The following is a 27,246-nucleotide window of genomic DNA, read 5'->3' as shown; positions in this document are numbered from 1 at the left end:
TGTACTCTCGATTATCCGTGGGCAGATTCTCCGTAGTCTTTTGCGGAAATTTTAAGCATACAAATAATTTATAATTTTTCATTATACATGCTTATCTTTTATTTTTTTTTTATTATAAAATTTTAAATATTTTAGTAATATTATAATATGAATGATTTAACTTTTTGAACAATACATTTATGTGATGATAACATTTTCGTTTGAATTTTAATTTTGTTGATTATCCGTGGAATTTGCCTTTCCATGAATTCCAACCCTCTTCCGCAGATAATCAAGAATACACTGTATATTAATCACTAGTCATTGAGATTTTGGATTGATAAGTTTTAAGTGTAAACACTAAATAATAGGCTATTTAAAATGATTTTATTTTTAAATATTATAGGCAATTAATATCTTTCTCTCCAGGTCGAATTAATTGAATATAATTTTTAATATAATATTAATAGTCTAATTATTAATCAACAAAAAAAAAAAAAAAAAAAAAAAAAAAAACTAATTAGAGTTATAATTATGAATTTATGAACTCTTTTAAATCACGTTGGAAACAAACTCTACTCTTAGCACAATGTATTTAGTGTTTACAGGAATTTTTCGATGGTATTTTATAGTTATGGCACAAGTCTTTACACTAACTTCCTATACTCCACGATATCTTAATACAGTTTTTAGAGTCTTTAATCATTTTTGACACGTGTTGACCATAGTGTATAATAATATGTATACTTGATTTATTTTTATATGTCGTCTTTGTTTTTATTATTCTCATCACACTTTCTAACTGATGATCTCATTATTAGATAATATACAGAGTATACAATAATAAAAACGCCAAATTTAATTATATTATAACTATATAAGAAAACGTATTCTGAACAAAAATGAAAAATAAACATTTAGTACCTGTGTACATTTCCATGTATGAATGGAATATAACATCAGACACGTGTCAGCTTCACCCATAGGCGCCCGCAGATATTTTTGTCTCTCTCGGCTACACTACAAATCCTTAATTTTGCAAGTAACAAAATTGGCGATCGCTTGCAGGGTCAATTTTATCAATCGCGTTTTATTTCTTCTAGCTATAATCGCATACCACCTCCGTTAACATCTTTTAAAGTTCGCCATCACACGAGCAAAAAACAACGCAGTAATTAAAATCTGGTGTTATTAACTAAACATATTACCTATATAAAATTATAAAGATGTATAATAAATAATATATTTTAGGTATATAATATAATTGTGTGTTATAAGAAACTCCTGTCAACTATGTTAGTAAGTGTCATGTTAAACATGCTTATAATGTTTTTCTTTAAGTTTAATAATCCCACGACTCTGTCGACCAGTCTACGAATCAAGTAACAAGACATTTACTTGGGCAATCTCTTTTAACTAACACAGAGTGCGGGCCCTCGGGGAATGACCAATAGTTAACTACAGTCCAAGAATAGTATAATAGAATTTAATTCAGAGAATCATTTATGATCACACGCAGATTATCTTTTTTTTTATATTATTAAATAAAGAACATCCCTCAATTAATTATTTTGCATAAAAATTACCGTACCTTTCAAAAAGAACTAGACAATTGAGTGTGGAAATTGAGAACTTGTTCAATAATATTTTGACATGATAAATAACAATGTCTGTCACACCTAATTAAATGCTCAAAATATTGTATTACTCTAAATTTTTTTATTCTTATATTAGATTGTATGAACGGTGCAATGAATATATTGATTTTAAAATAATATGTGTATGTCTTTTTTGTATATTTATATACGATAAGTACAGTCAAAAAAATATTTCAATTTTGAGAAAAAAAATAGATCTTATTGTACTTAGAAGCTGTCAAAGTTAAAATTCCTCGAGAGTCTTCAAAAATAACTAAAAAATAAAACAAAAAATTAAGAAGAAATAGGAATTTTTATGCAAATTTAGTTTTTGACAAAACCGAATTTGATTTTTAATGTAATTCAAAATACTTGAAATTTTCATCGAATGTTTATTTAGAAATTTTTACCCATGATATAATTTTTATGAATTTTAATTCTTTTTGATGTATTTAAAAACATTTGGCAATTTCTATAGTTTTTTATTATTTTTTTTTTTTTCATAAATTTCGATAAAAAATTATTGAATATTTACGTGGTTTTTCATAGTTTTTCAGTTTATTGATTAAAAAATATTGAAAATGTATAGTCAAAATATTTTTTTTTTATTATTTTTTAGATTTAGAATTTCCATAAAATTCGTATAATCTCAAATATTTTAAAATTATTTTGTAGTTAGAAATTAACAACATTTGCTTTTTATGAATAACTTTAAAAAATTTAAGTCAAGTTTTTTTATAAGTTTTCCAATTGACAATAAAAAAAAAAAAACATTCATTAGGACAATTCATTTTTATCAGCGTTTTAAGTTTATAGTCGTTCAACAAGCATATTATGAATAACTCACCCATATATAATAACTATTTTTCCTCAAGCGATTTTTTGAAATTTTTTTCTTATAAAAAATAAATATTCGTAAATATTAAAAATTTTATAACATTTTCACCAAATGTTTATTTTATTATTTTCAATTGATAATAAGATTCCAAACATTTTTATGATCATTTTTGAGATTATAGAAGTCAAAAGTAAACATTTTCCAACAGTTTTCGACCAAATCGATTTTTTTATATGGTTGTTACTCAAAAACTATTCACTGTAAATACTTGAAACTTTCACTACATGTTTATGTTGCCGTTATTAATACATGGCTTGATAAATTTTCAAAATATTTCAGAAATGTTCGATTTTGTTAAGAATTTTTTTTTTGAAGTGTCGATAAAAATTTTTTGGCCACGTCGAAATACTTAAAAATGTAATACAAAGTTTCTCATAAACTATTCTTATAGTGATTAAAAAATTATAAAAATACATCGGCACAATTTTTTTTATTAGCATTTGAAGTTCAAATATTGACCAAAATTCGTCAAATATTTGCAAATTATTTTTTAGATATAATTCATAAAAAATTTTACATAAGAACCTAAAAGTTGAAAATTTGATACGAAATTTTTCATAAGTTTAGCTTGCAATAATTATAAAAACACTTAAATTTTGGTGTATTTAGGCCATTAAAACATAAACCCCCTTTTTCACCAACCACTGGAAATTATATTCTAGGCTGACAAATCATCTTCGTTCAGAATCGTTTTTCGTATACAATGATACCTATCATTGAATTCAAATTTAACACTCTTATAATATATAATAATGATCCACACAGTACCTAATGTACAGCGAACGGTACCCACTTACCCGCTTTTTTTATTTATACATTTGTGTTTTAAATTTTGATGAAATTGTATATTTAAAAAAATAACTATTTGCATTATATATTGGTATAAGTTATAACTTATATAGTTCAAAAACGTTATTCGTAGAAGCGTAACAATTTTATTATTATAATAATTTATACACACAATGGTATTTTTAAATGCAATGTATTTAGAAAAATATCAATTCGACCTACTGTATTACTAATAGTAAAATAAATTACTTTACCTAATAACAATTTAAAAAAACCTAACATGAAATATACTTAAGGCTATAGGCTGACAGATCGTTTTCTCTCAGAATCGTTTTTCGTTTACAATAATATATCATTGAAATCTAATTTAACACATCAATCACAATGACCCACTCAACATCACCCGTACATCGAAGCGGTGCCTACTTGTCTATCTTTTTTTTTATTTTAGTGGTAATAAACTAATAACAGTACATTCCATGGACTCATAGAAAATAACCTGCATACGTATTTTTAAAGACTAATTTTTTACTTAAATCACTCTAATCGTATAAGAATGTTTTCACATAGATACTGAAGATTTCTAGAATGATCAGGTTCAATATGTTCAAGTATAAAACATTTTACAGATTTGTAAAATTTCACTTTATAGTTTATTGTGTGCAGTTTCTGTGAATTGTTTAAAAGAATTAAAAACGCGTTTTCTAAATTATATTATGATAAAACTACCAAATCCGCTATAACTTGGAGAAAAGAAAAAATAATGACATTATCGAAATACTAAATAAGTGGTTTTAGATAATATTATTTATTTATCTGTATAGCATAATAATTAATACATATAATTAAATATAGAAACAATATATAAACAGAAAGCAGATTTTACGAATTTAATTAATTTAGGGTAAAAAAAAAAAACACATAACAAAATAATGTAAATAGATAAAATAACTAAATAATAAGTCAATTATAGTTTAAAATTTTCATTCTAATTTCGAACCCCAGTAGATATTGCTCGGAGTCTCACGTTTGTACATTCTTCAATAATGTTTCATTATTTTTTCCTACTTAGTAAGTGCTTGTAATATGGAAAATATGTTCATTATAAATTATAATATCGGTCACAATCACAATCTGGAGTCGGAGTAAGCCTTTATTTATACATTGGGTATCCGTATTCTCTATGTCCAGTCCGAATTCAATTAAGAGTCAACCATTCCTTGTGAGGTAAGTTATTCCCTATGGAAGAGTGCACTGAGGGAAAAGTACAGTTTGTAGTAGTTTTGTGAATCCAATGTGATTCCATCTATTCATTTCACCACAAGTATTTTGAATGCTAAAGCTAGAAATATCAAGTTCTGTAGCTGTTTCCGCAATGGGGTTTTCTAGATTTGAATCTTTATACCCTTCCGAGAATCACATCGAAAACGTGGACATTAGGCAATGTTAAATCTAAATTACATTTATTTCTCAATTTTATGAAGGATTTTTACAACAGAGAACGGGTGTAGAAATATTATTGAATACCGGTAGCTTTTGTATCGGAGTTGAATCGATTATTCTAAAATGTTTTGATAATATAAGTTAACATTTTAATTTTTACTTGGTTATGTAAAATATATTTCTAACATACAACGCGGAGTTTTTTTGATTGAGATACATTTAATATTATAATATATAAATAATGTTTTGTTTGTTTTTTTGTAAAAATAATTGATAAAACTCATATTATTGTAAAAAATAGTTTAAGGACTTGCGTATATTGACTTTATAAATTATTATAATATAACTGTTATATTATAGCTTTACGCCGATGGTTTTAAACGTTACTTGCAAATGTCGAAAAAAAAAATAAAAAATTCAAAGTAAAATTAATACATACCCGTTTTACTCATTATGATATATATAAAAAAAATACATCTGAAACCTATGTGTAGGAGTGTTATCGGCCCATTATTATTTTTATCAAACATTATATTTATATAAACAAACATGTTATTATTGTATTAATACACAAATAATGACGCCAATCGTTACAGTATAAATCTCTTATTGAATACCATTGGCAAATACCATATTATAATAATATACATATATAGTGTCACGTTGATATATGATGGCACTTGACATCGCTTTTGTGATGTATTACCGATAGAATATACCGAGTCATCGACAAAAGCAAATGACTATACACAACAAAAAAAAAAAATTACACATTATGATAATATAAAACACGTGATTTAAAAATATTCAAGAGTGCGCTTATGTATATACGTACACAATAAAAACACGAAACATATTAAAATGTATAATGTTTTGTGTGTACGTTTTGTGAATTTGTGATGGACGCTCTTTGGAAACATAAAACACCGAAAAAATGATTTTTAACTTGTTTAATTCGTCCGACAGAATTGAAATGTATTTAAAAAATATCGTTATTTTTTTCGTATATTTCACGATTTCCACGTACAAATTAGAAGAAATTTCACTCAAACGTAATTAATTTAATAACGACTAAAAATGAGTGCTTTAACAAATTCCCGAGAACACAGCAAATACGATATCGTATGCATTAATATCAACACCAAAACACCAGATCAAAATTGATTTTCATTTATCGTTCGAAATCATTCCATATATACATATTATCTCGTTATTACATTATTAACCTCGTATTTTGTGTATCCAAGCGTAAACTTAGAAATCTTTTGTAAAGCTGTCGTTACCAATAATAATTTTAACCGAGTTCCGAGAAACTCGTTTTCGTTTTATAGTCATGAAAATAAGTGGCAACTGAATGATGAATCAAAACCTTGATGATATTTCTAATGTATTCTTTACTAAATGTAACTTCGTTCTAAATGTCCTTTTTTTATACACCTTTAACTTAATTCCGATTCTTTTCCGAACAAGTGGAAAGTTTTCAATACTTTATTGGTGTTTAAAAGTGTATTTATTAATTTACTGACTAACTATCGTCCAATATCAGCTATAACTTCAACTGTGCCCAAATTATCTGAAAAGATTCTTTACAATAAAGTTTATAGGTACTCTATTTAAAAATATAATTTTTGAGTAACCGCAGTAGGTATAGCATTGCTTCATGACGATTAAATAAATCAGTAACTACTAATTTTCAATTCTTTAAACACCATACCCTAAACGCTTTTAAATTAAGCTATTAAATAGGCGTTATATAGGTACACAGATTTTTCGAAAGCGTTCGATAAAATCTTACTATAGATACTATTTATTCCAAGTTATTTTCTGTAGGTATAAGCGATCCTTTCTACTCCTGATATGTTTTCTTCTTACCTGATAGTTGATACACATTAATGAGTTAAGAACTTTAAGTCATTTACGTACAAAGTTAACTCTGAAGTGCCCCAAGGCTCTAATTTTCCATCATTACGATTTAATTTATTTATTAATGATATAAAATTCACCAACTCACATAAACTACTTTTTGACGACGATGTGAAAATGTATCTGATAATTAAATCACCTGCTGACAGTGCCTTATTCCAAAACGACCACAATATTTTCAGTAATTGGTGTCAGTTATACAATCTGTTTTTAAATTTTGAGAAATGTAAAATTATGACCTTTTTAAGTCACAAATCATAACAATCATAAACAATATTGAATTGAAACGTGTTTACCTGTAAGACTTGAGAATTTACCTTGATTATTCACTTTCTTTTAATGATTACTATGTATTTATAAAACAAAGTATCTTCAATGGTAAGTTATATTATTCGTAATTTGACACACTCCATTCACGTTTAGAAGCGACATTTGTTACGAAGCGTCGGAAGTATGACGATTCGCGATTTAAAATGATTACACACAAATATTTCAATGTTAATCACCAATCAGTAATCGCGTTCCTCTATTCTTATACGTTAAGTTTTAAAATTATATACAATTTTGGGTAGTGAAGCGTTGTAGATAACACACATAACTGTTTCCCCTACTTGATTAATCACTAGTAGTATATAAACAAAGAACAATATTACACCCTTGTTCAGAAGTCGGCCGCCTGAGTGACACTTCTAAATGTATAAATGAAGTATAGATTTCAATAATCCACCTACGTTAAAAATACTCACTGTTCACTTTTTAAATCATTATTTGATTGTTGCTCTGTCATCTGGTAGCTATGTGTACGCTGCTCCTCAAACTTATAATAGAGTATTGCCTATTTAAATATAATAAATAAATATACAATTGAAAAATTAATATTATTAAAATGTAATAACTAATAATTAACAACAGTTTTATGTGTTTTTCGAAACCAAAATAGCTAAATATACAGCAACATTTAAAACAGTATTTATTTGTATTCACTTTTAAGGACGCAGAACCTCAAAAAGTTATTCTAACACGTAAATTATATTTCCGAAACAAGAATGAAAAAAAAAATATTAGTGATACAATATTAAATTTTATAATTTGGCCAATAACGGTATAGTCTTTGAATTGAATTGAAACTTTTGTAAACAATAAATATGTCTACAACAATGAATTTCGAAAATAAACAAACAAAATTAATAAAATTAATTACATGTATTCACGAAGTTGGCGTATTGAGTAGCGTGATAATAACTTACTGTTTTGTATAGTCATAAATTAATTACATTTTTTATAATTCCAAAGCGTATTAAACATTTATTTATTTAAGTTAAAAATTCAAAGCTTTCAAATTACGTGCAAAAATTTTATCTGTAAAATATTAGTGCATTCAACAGCTATTAAGAACGAAGTAGCCAGTAGATACACAAAACATAGTCTACTAATTAAAATATTGTTTAGAAAAAATACTATGTAAATAGTGAAACGATTAACAATGTATAATTTGATAATCTAAAATAAAAAAAATTGACTATCATAAAGAGATGAAACATAAGTGCTAATAACCTACTTGTACACAGTATAATATATAGATCTAGGTCGGTAGCTTCGAGGTGATTATATTTTAATTCCTATATAATATGTATATAAAATTTTTATTGTATTACCTATATAAATAAAAAATATTTAAAACACTGAAAATTTTCTGCACTATGTTAATAACTTGTAAATATTGTTAATATTGTTTTTATATCGCAGAAAAGCTTTTGTAATGGAACAAAAAAGTTACTCTTTGGTTGAATATTTAATATGAAAACACAGCTACGTGATCCAATTTATTTTAAGCATAATATATCTCATATACAGCTAATTGACTTAAATGTTTTATACTTCATTAATATATGAGTGTTGTACTGTATTACATGTTGGCCAAATTTAAGACAGGTGAATAAACATAAGCGTACGTATTATTATTGTAGTAATGATAAAAAAATGTATAAGTAGTAAGTACATAATATGATAAATGTATAATAAATATATTGTATTGATGTAACTTCATCATATTTTGTAATAATTCATACTAAAAAACAAATCCCTGTTAAATTAACTAAATGGTTTTTAAAAATATTTATTGGTCATATTACTTTTAAAAATTTGTTTTATAAGCTATTTTTATTATTACTATTATTATTATTATTATTATTATTATTGATATCAAACAAATTAATGATTCAATGTACGAATTATGATTATATTATTATTCAACCATTTCGTGGTAATATAAATTTACTAATGTTTTTAATGTACTTAAAAGAATCGTTTGTAAGAGCAAAACTTTATCATTACAAAGGATAAATCCAAACATGATATTATATGAACTGGCCATAACATCTCCTCGCTCGTCTCGGCACATTTAAATTATAAATTGTACCATCATTATACACATTTAAACGTTACCATATCGTCAAATAAGTCTAATTTTAAGTAATATATCATAATCATAAATTCTTAGTCTTTTAAATTTTATAAATCGGATTAAAAATTTCTAATATTTTGTTAAATCTGTATGTATAAATAAAAAAAACTGCCCTAACTCACTAATAAAAAAACAGCCAAAATTAAGATAACTAGAGACTTAATATTATCATAATACCTCTTTACTACAATTATTGTAGAGTATATTAAAAAATGATTTTTTTTTAAATCACGTTTTAATTGTTAGCTCACTCGAAGTGTTTGTTTTTGCAAATAGAAATTGAATATTTTTTGTATATATACGTATACAAATATGGTCGTATGAAATGGTTGCAATTTTTTTTCTCCATACGATTTATTGTACGACGCAAAACTAGAATTTGACTAAATTGGTCCCCCTTAATAGCTAGCTCAGATAACCTTAACGAATATAATATTATGCATACCGAATTACAGAAAGCGATACCTAGATATTATTATCTAGAATTATCATCGTATCGTACATAATCATATACCTCGGACTCATAAAAAAGTTATCGGATTTATTATTATGTCGTTATAGTTAATGGTCTGATATTTTGTATTACGCTTTCTGTTATTAGTTTATTACAACTACGGAGCCAAGGTTTTATGGCGCCTATTATAAGGGTTAATATTGACCAATTCATCTGAAATGTTTTTGTATGCATTTTTCGAAGAAATTAGGGATACACTAAATTAAAGGTATAATAATTAATATGTTATGATGTATTTCCGTATACACAACGCACATAATATTATATTACGAGCATTTCCGTCAGTAGATTATCGTTAAAATATAGCACCGTCATATTGCGAGTACGATTATGCGTTTGTGTGTGTGTGTGTGTGTGTCGTGGTCATGTGCTCTCCATCGTCAAAAGCTTCAACGGCAGTTAGATCCCGCTCACGGACGTGGTTCTGAAACATTTAAGATTATACGATGGTGTTAGGACCTGGACGAGCAGGTGCATTGTCATAATGAATTACGTACATATAAAGGTATGCAGTGTGTGTGTGTGTGTGTGTGTGTATTTAATATTATATATTATACAATAGTTTTGTGTATGTATAAACCTTTGTGGTCCATTTATGTTGTATTATATTATCTACTGGCGGTATTATCCGGCTTTACCGGGATTACTGTATCTATTTAACGTGTACATACACAGACACATAAAATCATAAATTTTGATTTTATTTTTTTTTTTTCCAACGAAGTGAAACAATATCGATGTTTACTATATAATATTATTAACGTGCTTCTGTGAAGGCCGCATAAATAATGACTTATCTTCGAATTATTATATTATTATTAAACTATTCATTTTATTCAGATAATATGTATTTAGAGTTACGGAGAAAACAAATAAAAATAAACATTACCAGAACATCAAGGTTTTAATATGAATATAAAAAATTAATAATATGTATAACGTGTACAACTGTGAAAGACAGATATTATGGTGTAGACGTGCGATTCGCGGTAGGACAAAACCGTACAGACTGAAATTTGCCATCTCTACTTATTACAAAATGTTTACAAATGTTTAAAACGAAGGCAATTTAAACTAAAATACGCGGGGTATACTTTTTGAGCTAGTCCAACACTAAAGATAAATATAATCGTACCATAAATTCTAGTATATATAAAATTACGAATAATCTTATTTAATTTGTCTGTAATAATGATAGATGCGTGCATGTGTCGATGTATTTAGGACGTTTAAGTTCAATAATAAATAAAATACCTGTAAATACAATTGACAGTTGCAGTAAATTGAAAAAAAGCGTTTTTTTAACAATATGAATTTTAATTATGTGAGTGATGAAATTAGTTTGGAAAATTCCAACTTCAAAGGCTGCAATGTAGATTAATTTTTATTTTTTATTACTTATATAATAATTTCGTAATTATATATTTTCAGAATTATTTTTTTTCATAGATAAATTACGATTTTAATAAAATAATATTAATACTAAATATAATTTTCTAAATCTATTTTTTAAATCATAAATTTCACTTGAAAATAAAGAGTCAAAAAGCAAACCTATAATCGAATGTGAAAAAATTGGTATCTATTAAAATACTATGTCACACTGTTCTTTTTATATTATATTCAACATCACTGAGAAATATTAATTATATGGTGCTAAGTATGAAAAATTATACATTACAACTTAAGGTTAAATCTTCTCGTACCTACGTTAATATTGTATTATTTATTTTTTGTTATTATCATATATAGTAATAATTAGAAAAAAATCAAAATTTGTAAAAATGACATAGTCGAAAATCGAAACAACATTTTTTATTTTACTTATCAACGATCCTACTGCAATTTAATGAAATTTTAGGTAAATCAAAAAATACAAAAATAAAAAGAAAGATTGCTTGTATAACATAAAACTTAATAGGAGGATTGAAAGAAGTGTGTAAGTCGAATTTTAAGTATCCCAGTTCAGATCAAATGTTTCAACTTAAAATGACATTAATATTTATTTACATAAATATAGACAACCTGTAAACGTTAGCCATGTAGTAAAAATAAATTATTATATTTTATTATATTGTTTTAAATCTCCGTAGTAAATAATAATGCAATCTATAATTTATTTTCTCAATGTTATTTTTTACTAAAATTAACATTTTATATATTTTTATTTTCGCGTGCACCAGTTTGAACACAAATATCATCGAATCTAAGACTAACAAGCTATATAATATTAACTGCGTCTTGTATTTATTGTGTCGATAGCATCACATTTCGCTTTTCGACATGATACACCTACCTGCGATTAGTTTTAACAAGGAAACGCATACGACCGTAAAATTAAAGTAATTTATACGTATAGATAGCTTTCTTTTATAGTTTTAGTTTGTAGGTACATAAAACGACACAATACTATACTCATTTCGTTTTGATTAAATACATTATTTTTAGTGTTCAACTTGTAAGCAGGGTAAACCATGATTCTCTCGAGTCCAAATGTACGGAAATTTATGGTCTTAACGTTTCCAACGATCATAGCCGTTGTTGATAACACACCTCATATAACCGACGAAACTGCTGAGGAATACACAATTTTATCAAATATTTGATTTAATTTTGAAATACAGGATCTATTATTTCTTTATACTGCGTCTTACATCTTCAAATTCTCAGCCGAACTATTATTATCAGAAATATACGAGATTCGAATGCACTCGTATGCATGAGATCTTTTCATTATTATAACATAATAATTTCTTATTATTTCATACCCATTTTGTTTACTTTTTAAATCTCCAAACATAGATGGTTGATAAATAATTTACCATTTGTGAGAGACTTAGTGTAAGAGACTAACTGCTATCGCATGGACACAAAGTCTACAGTCTTCGATTTCGCGTAGGGATATCATGGTAAGTTATACGAACAATAATAGTATTTGAAAAACACATAGTTAGATGTCAAACATTTTTGTTTTGGTTTGGAATCACTTTTACATCAATGATTTTACTAATTCGTTCAATTTGAAGAAAAATTGTGTAGGTATTAGAACAAAATTATCTAATTAAACTCAACTTTTGATTAATTATTATGTCTTTTATGATTTCTTATGTATTATAGTTTAATTAGCTCCTGTCCCCAAAACAATCGAATTACAGTTTTTCTCCACAAACAATATCTACAACTTACTGATTACTATTTAGTATTTTTTTTTCAATTAATTAAGTATTCAATGTTCTGTAACAGAGCAATTTTTCATGAGTGGACAGGCTATATTGCATTGTGTTATTTTTGAAAACATTTCGCGACGAATGTGAACTTCTCAGTCGATGATGTTTGATAATAATAATGATAGTGAACGACTGAACCGTAACAGAGCGATTTGGCATATACACTTTAGAAGGAACGACGTTATAATTCATAACAACCATCTGTAATTTAAAACGACAACCCGGAAACTGGAAAACGGAATACGGTATTTGTGTCAAAGTTCTAATGCACCTAACATAATATAATATATATTATTATCTTTCCGGTAATTATCAGTGCGACGTTAACGATAAAAATCGCAACACACCAGTTATGGTAAATGTGTTGATTAAAATAACGACTTTCAAACACATATTGTTTATATTATATATATATATATGGCTATAACAAGTTGGGAAATACGTGTTTTCTACAGATGATGCAGTAAAAAATGAGAGAACATTACACCTATTAAAAACTATAACTAATATACATCCGGTAAATATATTATATAATAATATTATAACGTCGTTAAATGAATAACAAAAATAATGATTACTAAACATTGAGCATGGCGTTTTGTGGGTCTTCGCATCATACAGCCAATCAGCGCCCTACTGACTTATTATACTATTTTTCTATTGGTTAGTATTATCATTGGATGCGTTTTGACTTATTTTAATTACTCGAGTCTCAAGATTAAGTGCATCAGTCGTAGTTAGAACGCAGTGATCTATACTTCAAACGCCATAGGACCGTTCAAAGCACCGAGCAGTTCTCCAACTCATATAATATATCGACAATAATAATTGATTCATCGTCGATTCTATATAAATATTCTGAGGTGAGTCGTGGGCGATTGCTTAACTATACGCTTTAACCAATTATTTCAATGTATTATAATATTTAATACACATATATCGAAATTCGAATTTTACAGGAGAGACACAAAACTTATTTTTTGCAACTTATTATGTTCCCTTTTCGAAATAAATGAAATAAATATAGGTACACATACTGTTACTATAATAGAAACACGTAGATATGTTTCGTTTTCACACCATATAGTGTGTTTAGATACAAGTAACATATTTCTGTAAAAATCTGAAAATGTCAAAATATTGGACATATCCTTTAACAAATGTGGTACTAAAACCTCCAGAAAACTGTCAGATACAACAATAAAAAATTTGATGACGATACGTTGAATTGTGTGGATTTGTATGCGTGACAAAAAACTGGGACTTGCTTTTATAGTATAGATTACACGTGTTATTTTTAACATCATTCATTTCCAAAGTTGTATCTAATATAAGAAATAGTTTACTATTTAAAAATATAATAATCTTACAAAAGAGTATTTGAATTAATTACAGATTCATAACGTGGACAGAAAATAAAAACACATTTATCACTTAAAATAGAATCGTATCAAGTCATTTTTAGTGTATATTAAGTGCACGTAATCCATTAAAATATTATACATAAAATTAAAAATTTAAATACATTAAAAGTATTAAAAGTATAAATAACAAAATTGTAATAAAAATAAATTTCAAATTTATTTGCATTCGTAGATTCCAGTCTGTATTAGTGGCAGTATACTATTTAAGTATTTAATATCTTATTAACCTATATTGTCCGTTGTGTTATATTTTAACAGTTATAAATATAATACATATTTTAATTTGAGTAAACGCTTTATCTTAAATAAAAACAACTCAAAAACGTTTCGTTAATAGAACTGTCACCATTAATGCAATTTTTATTTAAAAAAAAAAAAAAAAACATAATTATAATACTCAATAATATAGAATACATACAAGGGAATAATTATTTTTATTTTTGAAAATTTCAAACATAATATTTCACGTTATGATAATATTATAAATATTTTATAAAACTGTTAACGTGGGCTTTCAAATTATAAATTATAAATTTAATTTCAATTAATATAAATTAAAATTAACATAACGTATTATTATAATATAATATCATCGATAATTCTATTACAGGTGATTGTGTGTTAGTATTATATAATATTAATATTGATTAAAAATATTTTATTTAAACTTGAAAAAAATCAGCAAATGTGTCTTAAAATATTCATTTTGTATAAAATATATACATTTATTTTTTACATATTTTGTTTGATAATATACATTCCCGATGGAACCTATTCAACTTTGAAAGTTTTGAAAAACTATGAATGAAATAATGTTTATTTTATGTGTAAAAACTTATAGTTTACAATATTATACATAATTCACTATAATATACTGTACCTTGTATATGTATTGACTTGATACATCATTACACTTAGAAACTGTAATGCTTCAGAAGTCAGAACTTCTTTTATTATGCACTAAAAAATCGAACATATTATTTAAATTTAAACTCATTTTTTGAGTGTTTCTTGAGTGTTTCTAAATTGCGTTATTTCTGAATTATTATAATACAATTAGATTTTATATTTTTTAAATATTGTGTTGTGTTATGGTTCTTGACTACCGTTTATTATTATTATTTTACAGTTAAACTTCCATACTACGAACCTTGGAAGGCTAAAAAATAAAAAGGTGAGCCAATAGGTAACGCTATTCTGTGTACTCGTAGTACATACATATGTTTAGTGGTAATTGTAGTGGATGTTTTGCTTAAAAATACAATGATTTATCAAAAAACCATTCTGTTAAGAAACTTAGGATATTTAATATTAGATTTAAAGTGAATTCAGTAATTTATTTATTCGTATTATAGTAAGTTTATTTAATTTTTGGTGAAAAAATTGAATTTAGTATTTACATTATTATTAACATCCAATAACTATAATAATATATTTTTATATCATATTATATTATTTTTATTTAATTTTGAGTTATTATCATAATTATTCGTTATTCCAGTATATTTTATTTATTTATTTATTTATTTACGTTTATCAACAATACACTAAATACAATGTTTTCGGTTTAAATTAATTCAATCTGCTATATTATTTATAATAAAATAAATTACTTTAGCTAATGTAAAAAACATTACAAGATATATATTTATATATACTTAGTGACTAATATATGGTCTCCTCTTAAAATTGTTACACATATATTATAATATTTATATAATTGAATTCAGATATAATACATCCATTACAGTGAACTACTCGATACCTATTATACAGCAAAGTGGATACCACTTTCTCACCTCCATCAAACTATTAGCAAGATTCACGTTCTTATCAAAAAAGCTATTGAAGTTGAAAATTGAAGCAATTTTGTTATTATAAAGCGTATTCAGGAAAAAAATACAATTCATCACTCATTCACTTCGATCAGAGTTAAAAATTCGTATTGTAGAAAAATTCGTTGAAAAGAATTACATTAGTTTAAATTCAATTTTATTATGGTTCTCAAAAAGTGTTTCGATAATCAGAAAATGATTTTATATAATATGAAATTTTTATTATGTGTATTATTTTATAGATTTATCACAAATCCATTTAATACCTGTTAATAATTAACTAAATTATGATTTTAATACTAAAAAATAATTTTATTAGGTTGAGGTTTTCTTTTTAATATAATATTTTATAATTACCGCTAATTTAAATTAGAAGTTTCAAGGTTAAGTTAACTTCTTGAAATTCAATAACTGTTGCATGAACAATTTTGATATCATCTGAGTTTTAATTTAATCTAAGTATTTTAATTTTATTAGACACCGACGATACCGTTAAATATAATTTATACTCATAAAACGACTTATTTTTATAATAAATTATAAATATTATTATACACATAATATACGATTTATGAAACTTTTTTTTTTAAAGTACAATATATTATTTTGGTAATAACATGAATAACCAGCTAGTATTACTTTAAAGACAAAGCATTACATATATATTTTAAAAAATTTCGACAGCAAAAAATATAGTATTCAATATGTTTATAATAATCACATTATATATGAATTTTATTATAAAGGTAATATAAATTATAGTGAACGCAAATCAAAAAATGATTTAAAAATACAATTTATTTATAGTTTAATCGAAAATAATTTTACATCTGCACATTATCCTTAGTTTGACCCCATAAATATGTAGCAATATTATCATTATTTACTACTTGCAAAATAACCTAAACATGCTGTAAAGAAAATAACATATATTTTTATTTTCCTTGACTTCCACCAAGCCAAGTTGGCATAAAAATTATATTCGACAACATAATATTGTTATGTTATATTTGTTTTTCATAGAACATAATTCTTAATATTATAAATAGTGAAAGTATGTTACGTCAATTAATATCTTTAATCTCGATCGATCATTATTACTGCCTAATCTGTTACTCGTTGATTTTCAATACATTTTCATCTACATACTCGTAATTATTTATGTTTGAAATCCAATTTATCTTAATATTTTATTTGGTAAATTTGAATCTTTTTTGATACTAGATACTTACAGAGCATTAAAATCTTTTAAAACTACGTAAATGATGTCCCATCAATTAATAAATTGTTATATTATGTGTTTCAAATTTTTAGCACAGAAATCACTTAAACATTATTAATGAATCTACAAAAAACACTGTGAGTGTATTTTTGTTTCTTTATTCGTGTGTAAGACAAAAATAACAAAATGTTATGAATACATCTGACAAACTCTTACAATGTAATTTTGAAGTAAAATTATAACTAATTAAAGTAGTTTCCATTTGGGAAAAAATGATTGCTTTAATAATAAAATATCAGTGTACGTATTATGGTGCGTTCAAAATCAGTTATTAATAATATCCTGACCTAATTATGATATTTATTATGCGCTTTATATTATCTCATACAACCACCCGATAACGATCGGTGGATACATACATTATGAATTGCAGCTATGGCGTTTAAGCTCCTCATTTTTTTTTTTTTTTTGTGTGTGTGTGTTTATTTTATTATACTTAAATAATACCATTAAACTATGAATTATATAATATTATGTAAATATGATATTTTGTGGTTTTGTACTCTATGTATATAAACAGAGCTCTCGAGTGTATACTTATAACAAACTCGAACCACTTTGTACATCATCATAACTCCGCGTAATTATATATATATTATAATATACATTAGTAAACATTAATTATATCTTACTGTCGAGCAAAATATATTGGTTAGGACGATTATGTTAAATATCAAATAGCATTGTTTGGTAATGATTTTAAAACGTTTTGGAAACATTTTAAAAACACCCTCATCTCCCCTATGATTTTAAAATGTTACTGAAATATGTCTTGGAACATTATCGTTTTCAAAATATGTTGCGTTAGGTAGTATGTGATTACTACGAGTTCACCACGGTGCATAATATTATAATATTAAAGGCGATATGTTTACATACATAGTACATATTACTTATATTGTGTTCACTGTAGTCGTTATGCGCGATATAGGAACACCTATAAATAAGTGCGAAACCGTTTTATGTAACTTGTTCTCGTTGGTTTTCTCAGATATCCCGGTACAGCCACGAATCGATGGAAAGACCGTCGGTGGAAATGGACGAAATCGTACGCGTCAGGTAAATAGAACGCGATCGAACGATCGACCGTATGTCTGCACCAATATTATAAAATAAATGCATTTAATATTGTTTTTGCATGTTCGTTAATCTTACCCGACAATTGTAGCTATAATGTCAGTTTGCGCAGAGGTGATGATTGCCGAGTTTCACTAAAGCGCGAGAATAAAACAGCGCAGACGCTGTCCATAGTGGTCGGCGGATTCATCGCCTGCTGGCTACCGTTCTTCATCGTGTACCTGATTACGCCATTTTTGCCGGCGGGCACCATACCGGAGGACATGATGAAGTGGCTCACGTGGCTGGGTGAGCGCTATAAAATTTATTGATATTATATTTTTGAATTTTTGTGATGGCCATGGCCGCGGGATAGCCGACACTACACTTCGACCCGGTTCTGGGTTTGTGGTGCCGTATTAATATAATGCAGTTGCATAATATTATATAATATTGAATTAACACAACTTGGATTAATATAATCCAGTTTGGGACGAGTATAAGGTTAAGTCCTTCGTCTTAAACTGAAATTATCAGGTACAAAACAGATTTTCAAAAGTAAAAAAATTTCAAATTTTATTCACTATTATTTTTCTTATTTTTTTATAAAAACTGTTATAAAAAACATACCAGACTACATACACTTAGTGCCAACTTGATATTTTCTTTATGAGTACGGTTGTATTAATATTTTTTTTCTTAAAATCAAGGCGAAGAGCGCATTTTGTAGTTTTATTCATTTTCACAAAGATAGACGTTTCTAGTAAGAGAAGAATATTTTACTTATTCATTATAACAACTTAATTTCGATACTTATACCTATGTATAGACTGGCTATAGAGGTGCATACTGCATAGATTTATTTAACATTTAACTAAAATAAAATTGTTATATTTTTTTGGTTTTGCGGCACTTGATTAGCATGTTGCTATCAGTGATTATTTTTCTGTCGTATCGATGCGATCAGCGTATTATTATTATCCAATATACATAACACGATGATTTTAACTTCTGAAGTTTACTATGATGTATTCTCCCAAATTTATTATTATATAAACAATTCTATGAAAACCCGTAATTAAATAACAAAAAGCGCTGTTCCCAACTGTCGTAAAAGTTACTTGATTTGCTACAAATTATAATACAACACTATCATAATAATATTATTTACAATACAATAATAAGATAAAATAATTTTTATTTTATTCTGAAACAGGACTAGTCTTTTTACGATTATAAATGTGTCTATTTCATACAATTCTTAAAATTTACCATTTGTTCTTTTATACTTGAGAATTAAATTTATAATAATTGTACACGTTAATATTTTATCAATAATTTTATTTTTCGATTATATCCTAATTTATTCTATTGTAAGATTTATCGATTACTAATATTAATTATGTTGTTTTAATTTTAAATATAATTAAATACTTCTTAAATACAAATATTATACTACCAGCTAAAATTATGTGGATGCACATAGTGAAATGAACTTAACAAGTAAAAATCCGACTTACAATCTTATAACATCAGTATGGCAACGAATAGAAATTAGTGGATAGAGATAATTGAAGTGGGAAAAGATCTTTAAATAATAATAATAATGTTATAATAATATTTTAATAATGTTTTATTTTAATAAGCATAATAATTAAGAAGATAAGACGGCGCATAGTATAGGCAATTTAAGTACATGAGTACATTGAGTGATAAAATAGCCATTAGATAATATTTTAAAAATATTTTTTGTCACGCCTGCACCGAAAGTTTGGTTTTCGACCACGGTTGAAGCGTTCGAAAGCGTCCTTTTTCCGTCCAGCGGGCGGTAAAGTGGAAATCCCCAAAGTGCCGGGCGGAAAAGAGGAAATCCCCAAAAGTGCCGGGCGGAAAAGAGGAAATCCCCAAAAGTGCCGGGCGGAAAAGAGGAAATCCCCAAAAGTGCCGGGCGGAAAAGAGGAAATCCCCAAAAGTGCCGGCCGCCGGGCGCGTAGGTATCCCCTGCACAACCAGAAACTAAAATGTACACCTACCACGGTTCTTACAAAACATAAACTTTTGGTTACATCTTAAATGTATAGTAACCTCCTTGCATGACGCATAAACATTTAAACATATTTAATTTGCACTGTTCCTATATAAGTGCGTCGAACGATGCGTTATTAATAGTCTATAATTGTTGCATAGATCCCTGCATAACCTTTTTCATAAACGCAGGGGCGTGACAAAAAATAGTATGTGTGGCTCGCGCGGGAAGGCCATTTCAGTCTTGGGCGAAATGCGGCACTTGCCTACGGCTCGTGCCGCACACAACGCCCGCGACTGAAATGGCTCACTTCCCGCCCTTGCCACACAATATACTATTTTTAAGTTGTAGGTAAACTATGTAACTATATAAATACATGAATAATATTATTTTTATTTTTATTATAAACCATAAGTTTATATTTAGGTTAATAATATTATTGGAATATTCTAAAGAAAAACAAGTAATAATAATATTTCTAATAAAATATTAGATAAAAATCACAATTAGTTTTCACAGTTCAACTTTTAATGACTAGTTCAGTACTCTCACGAGAACATAACGTAATGTATTAAATATTCCAACAAAATTAACAATTATTCTACAGTCGATCAAATAATAGCATCGACTTTAAGTTTAATATTGTATATTTTTGAACGACATTCTAGTATGTTATTATGGTACTAAATAAACAACTCACGACGTTTTATGCAATATATGTATTTTTGATATTATGACTCATATTATAGTTAATAAGTTATAAACTGATGTTATTATTCCTTAAAAATTTTTTGTGTAATCAACATCATAAAATAATTTCTAAAAATACATAGAAAAAACATGCGCCGAGCTTAAAAATTGCAACATTATTATTAATAGGTAATAACAGAAGTCTATTGAATTTAAAAACTACGTATTATTTATAATGAATTCGTGAGATTTTTCATATTATAGCGTGGACTACGCAGTTCCAAACAAAATTTAATTTAAATATCGACACTTTTAAAAATTATTTCTATTTAATACACGTAATATATTATACAGAATTATTAATCAATAATATAATAAATAATAAACCACCACTTTTAGATTGACATTTAATGTTATTTATATATATAATCGTATTTATATTTTTATGTTTTTTTTTTTTTTTTTATATATACGAAATTGGTTTTACTTCATTGTATTACACGTGAAGACGATTTATTATTAAAACCTTAAGTTGGTTAGTAAGTAAATTATTACACCCTATTCTCGTTTCCCTGGCTCGTATAGCAAACTTATCACCTCTAACACAAATTAACATTTCAATCAATCATTGGAAATAGTAATGATGAATACAATTATATTATTACCTATAACAAACTATAAAATTTGCATACACATCTTGCATCGATAATTACAAAATTCCTGTATGGAAATATTATTATCTATTCGTTTTGGAACAATATTGAAGGTCCTCGTGTATTAACTGCGTATATTTATCTCGAAAGCCACAATTTTGAATAATAATACCTATCCATATTTATAGGTATATTCACGTGAAACACGCTAATTACGCTAAATACTCGTACGTATTCGTAGTAAAGATAGAAACAACAAAGAGATGAATAACCAGCGGAAGCAATATAAATTTCAAACGTTTCTATCTCAAAGCAGTGTGTAATAATAATATCTATATCAGCTATCTCCTTTTTCATCTCTATTATATAATAGTATAAAGTTTAAACAACCCTGTAACATAAACAATTACAGATAACACATTGTTATAATAATTGTTATTCATGCCGAAAATCTTAAATTTCGTAAAAGCAAATAAAACTCTTAAGACAATTATTTTTATTCGCATACATCGGATTTTTCAAATGATAATATTTATACATTTTTTTTTTTTGCCATTATCTGTTGATGCTTCTTACTAGCGATTACTAATCACTGATTAGCCTACTTTTAAATTAGATATGAATTACAAGTGAAAAAAAAACAAAGTAATTAAAATTAACATTATTTACAATTGTTGTCTTAATTTTAATGATACCTATATTATAATGTAAATAACTAAGCATATAATCATCCCCATTTTATGAATTAATAATTATGCTATGCATTTATTTAAATTATCATTTCTGAAATTCATAAATATATACAAACACCTTTTTTTTTTTTTTTTTTTTTTTTATTCATTAAGTTTTACTAACACCTAAAGATAGTATTTTAAAATACTTAAGGTGCTATTTGAGAGGTATCCTATAAAGTGTGTATCGTACAAACTTTTCTTTTCTTTAATACCATCCTACTTAACTATCGAATGTAGATATTTTTTTTTAGAAAAAACTAAAATATTTAAAATTAAATTTAAAAGAGTACATAGTTTATAAAAGTTATAACTTTATATGAACGAGTACTACAATAAAATATACTAATTCTATTTTATATGTTATATAATATTATATATTGCCACAAGACATTCTTTTCACAAAATCTGAGTACCTATTGAAAAACACGATCATTGTAATATTGTAATTTCAACAGTCCTGAAAATTTAAGTTTAAAAAATGTGTATAGATTATCAAATGATAATAAAAAGGTTGTGGCATATACTCGTATTTGGCAACATCATGCTGCAGTAAATTATATTATACATAATTTAATTAAGAGAAAATGAGACGATTTTATTTTACTGACGAATCCTGGATAGAAATTGGTATTTGGTGTTAATGCAACCGTTAATGATAAAATTGATTGAAGTATTTAGAATATTATGTGAAATGTAACTGTTGTACGATTATACGTTATACCGTGACTCGTGAGCCATTAAAATCCGGTCATTGCGTACGACTAATTCGTCTACCGTGGAAGAGTTGTGTTCGAAATTATGTAAAACAATTAATTCTAGTGTATTGCCATTAAATCTGAATAATTTTTTTAGTGTGATTAATATTTCCTATTAAAACTTACATCGAAACATGAATAATTCATTTTGATTGTTAACATATTTTATATAAAATAATGTATATATCTACCTGATTCATTTTTTGCTATACAAAATAAAGTAGTAGTCATTCCATTTTTGTTTCGTATTCTTCGCGAATATTGTACAAATGCCATCATGTTTCGCGAGATAAAATGTGTTTGTCTTTTTGGCTTTTATAAGAGGCTGAAACAACTACAGTTGTAGCTATAAACAAGCTGCTAAAATATATGTTTCCACATTCCATCGTCGTTCTCGCTCGTATATAGACCGTGCGATATAATTTATATATTATGTACGTATGAATTTTTTTGAGCGCAAAACATTTTATATTTTTTGACGAGAGGCATATACCTATTTATCCTGCTTATATTTATATAGTTCATTTTTTTTCACGCAAATTTTGCGCAATAAATGTATTCTGGAGGAGGGGGAAACACACGTAAATAAACATCAGCATACACAATTATCTGAGTTCTTTTCTCCCAGTAAAAAGAAAAATGATATTGTTTTACAATAATATTCTTCAGTTCACATTTGAGAACGAGTTACAAAATATGAAGTTACCGATTTTCCTACAAATATGTATTGTATTATATTATAGTTAAACGATTTGATCATTTACACTCACTTCATTCCTTCGATTTATATTCGTTTCTAAAACGTCAACAACAGAGGTATCCACCTACATTTTATATTTTAAGTTGCCATGGCCATTGAAAAACAATTGAAATACATGAATGTATATTATAATATTATATAAAGGTTTAAATTTACTAAAAAACAAACAAAATAAAAAAAAAAAAACGAAAAGAATATTTAAATTTCCTACTAAAAAATCACGACTTGATTCCAACAATAATATACGTAATACATAATATGTATTATTATATATTTATAGGTACCTATCTTAACTTATGTACAAATACTTTTATGAAATAGTAATAAAACTGATGTGAATTTGAAAGCCACTAGCATTATATATAAATCCAAACTGCAGGGATCCATAGGCTGTAACATGTAGAATATTACATCAACCACAGGCTGTGCATATAATGATTTAATATATATTTCCAGGTAAAGTAAATAAAATAGGGTATTGGAGTAATATCAGGAACCATTGCTGGAATCATACAATAACGTCAATAACGATATGAATATGTTTTAGTTTAATATCATACATATAACTATTATTAATTAAACGTGAAACTGACAATAATCCTTGCCAAGTCCATTCGAATAAATATAAAATATATCATATAATATTTTTACGTTTCACATAATTTTTTTTCGTTTAAACATTTTATGACGTCATTAAAATTATTATAAATCAATACATATTGATAAGATCGTGATTTAAAGGACTGAAAATTAAAAATAACTTTTAAACATCGTGCAGTTATCCGCTAAAATTATTTAATTTAAAATAACAAAAGTAATATACATTTATAAATATACCTTTGTTTGAATAAGAAACGTACAACTTTTACAAGAAAATAATATGATTTTATCAGTCTCGACAGCATAATATAGACTATTAAAGTATAAAAAATATAATTTAATCAAAATATTTGAAAAAAATAATATTTTGTATCGTCGTTATATTATAACATTAAACTTTCTAATTTTTAAAATATAATTTAGTGTATGCATTAACATTAGTATAACGTAATCAAACAATGTTGATAATAGTTTATTTCTTCAACAAAGTAATCAAAAAACATGCTAACTCGCAGCTTATACATGCAAATTCAAATATATTTATACAAATGGTGTTGTTGAACCTTTTTGAAATCGTGAACTACCAGATGGCTTATTAAATAGGAATATAGACTATTTTGGTAGACAGGCAGTTGAGATTCACTGAATTATATACCATAGAACTGTGAGTGAAACGAGAGAACTATACTGTTAGGTATTTCAGTTTGGAATTCATTTAATGTATTGATGTCCATTAATATAGTTTGGCACTTGTTTGCAAAAAAAAAAAAAATGGAAGAAAAATGTAGAATGTCCGTTGCAATAATTCGCGTACTTCGGTTATTCAACTGAAATGAAACAAATACTAGGAACCTACGTCATATCATTGCATTTGAACGTTTTTACAAAATGAGAAATAAATAATATATGTATGTATTATATCTGTTAGCTGTTGCCTGTTACTATATACATTATAATAATGTATAATAATACCTATATAATGTTTTTGTACCTATCCTATAATTACATGTTTCACAGCAAACATTGGAAAATATTAATGGTTCATGTTTATTTACATGCATAATTGGTAATCCGTCGGGTATGTAGGAAGGATGAGGGTTAGTGGAAAATCGTAAAGTTAATAGTTAAAGAGAGAGAATAAAAACTAAAATCCTTTAAAGGTTTCCAGTGCTACGTGCCCCAATTTTTTAACTACCGTAATTATTTTTGGTAAAAAAAAACTTAAAACTGACAATTTATATTACATTTTATATGCACCTACTTAATATATCCACTCTAAAACAAATAAAATAAATAAATAAAACGCAAGCTATACTTTTTATAACAAACTCATTCATGTTTCACTAGATCGCTCGCGTTGGCTCGATTTTCCAGTTAAACTCATACACGTAGATATTAAAAACGAAAAAAAATTCATTTACAATAAAATGTTATATCACGTAACATACCTGTTCGTCGACGACTTTGAACACAGAATGTATATGGCGTTAATTGAACGTTTAACATTAAAATAATATAAAATGCGCCTGTCGTGAATATTATGTATTTAACTAAGGCTATAGGTACAAATATTTACTGCCAGTAAAATCTATTGATTGTAGGTAAACAAAAAGTCTAAACAATAAGATATGTTCATAAAGTTCGAGTTTGCAAAGATAAAACTCGCAGTAGGTGCTTTCCTGTACATGTCTAGACCAGGAAGACTTTCTTTCTCCCAGACATTTCAAAAATCAAATAATATTATTAACACTATGAATTGCGAATATATCAACGAAAATCCTTCTATATGTGTATATATTATATAAACACAACCACATATTATTATGTCGTTACATTACGGCATCCGGTTAAAATAATTAAAATTACAAAGTGTCATTGACATTGATTTTTAGTCTACGTCAGTTTAATAGTTAAATTTAAATTATACTCTTATAAATAAAGTAATGTTGGTTAGACATTTTACACTGTCTTTTTAGATTAGGTATATCTTTTGGTAAAATGAACATATTATCGTTAAAATTTTAAATCAGATAATTTATGAAGTACCTAGGTAATTTATGAAATAACTAAATTGTGTAGGTAATGTATACAATTTACATTTAAACTAGGTATTTTATACACTATCTGACATCACTTCGTTAATGTGTCAAATTGTACAAAATATGATCACCGTTCAGCGATAACGATGAGTCGCTCGAACGACGTCTTATCTTTCGTCTCAGTTCGGTCTACTGGTATCAAATATAAATTAGCTTTTGGTTCCAATAGACATTGTTTTTTTTTTAAGTTATCCTGGCAAATCATCTAAAATTAGATATATACAAATACAATATTCTTACATTCCTTAAAACAGATAACATTAGTAATTGCATTTAACAGAGTACGTTACCAAATTAACATTCTACAATAATTATGCTAAAAATTTTACAATTATGCAAAATATATTATATTTACAACAGTAAGGTTAATGAGCAAATTTAAAACGTCGTGAAGACGACCACGTTTGAGTCTTAGGCAATGTTCAAGTACCTTTATCGTGTTATAATAAGAATAATAA

General features: G+C 26.4%; 1 protein-coding gene across 5 annotated transcripts in view; it reads left to right on the top strand.

Moving 5' to 3' along the window:
* LOC114120983 (octopamine receptor-like) overlaps positions 1-27,246 on the top strand; it is a 172,476-nt gene that overhangs the window by 140,988 nt on the left and 4,242 nt on the right. For 3 of the 5 annotated variants that reach the window (XM_050201014.1, XM_050201015.1, XM_050201013.1), the window contains 2 exons: positions 18,407-18,474; positions 18,584-18,780. In XM_050201014.1, the coding sequence (XP_050056971.1) occupies positions 18,407-18,474; positions 18,584-18,780 (265 nt within the window). The remainder of the gene's footprint in view (positions 1-18,406; positions 18,475-18,583; positions 18,781-27,246) is intronic. The other 2 variants (XM_050201017.1, XM_050201016.1) reach the window with 2 other exon arrangements.

The sequence above is a fragment of the Aphis gossypii genome, chromosome 2, assembly GCF_020184175.1.
Source record: "Aphis gossypii isolate Hap1 chromosome 2, ASM2018417v2, whole genome shotgun sequence".
Taxonomy (NCBI): Eukaryota; Metazoa; Arthropoda; class Insecta; order Hemiptera; family Aphididae; genus Aphis; species Aphis gossypii.
This window is presented reverse-complemented; position numbering and strand designations above follow the sequence as displayed.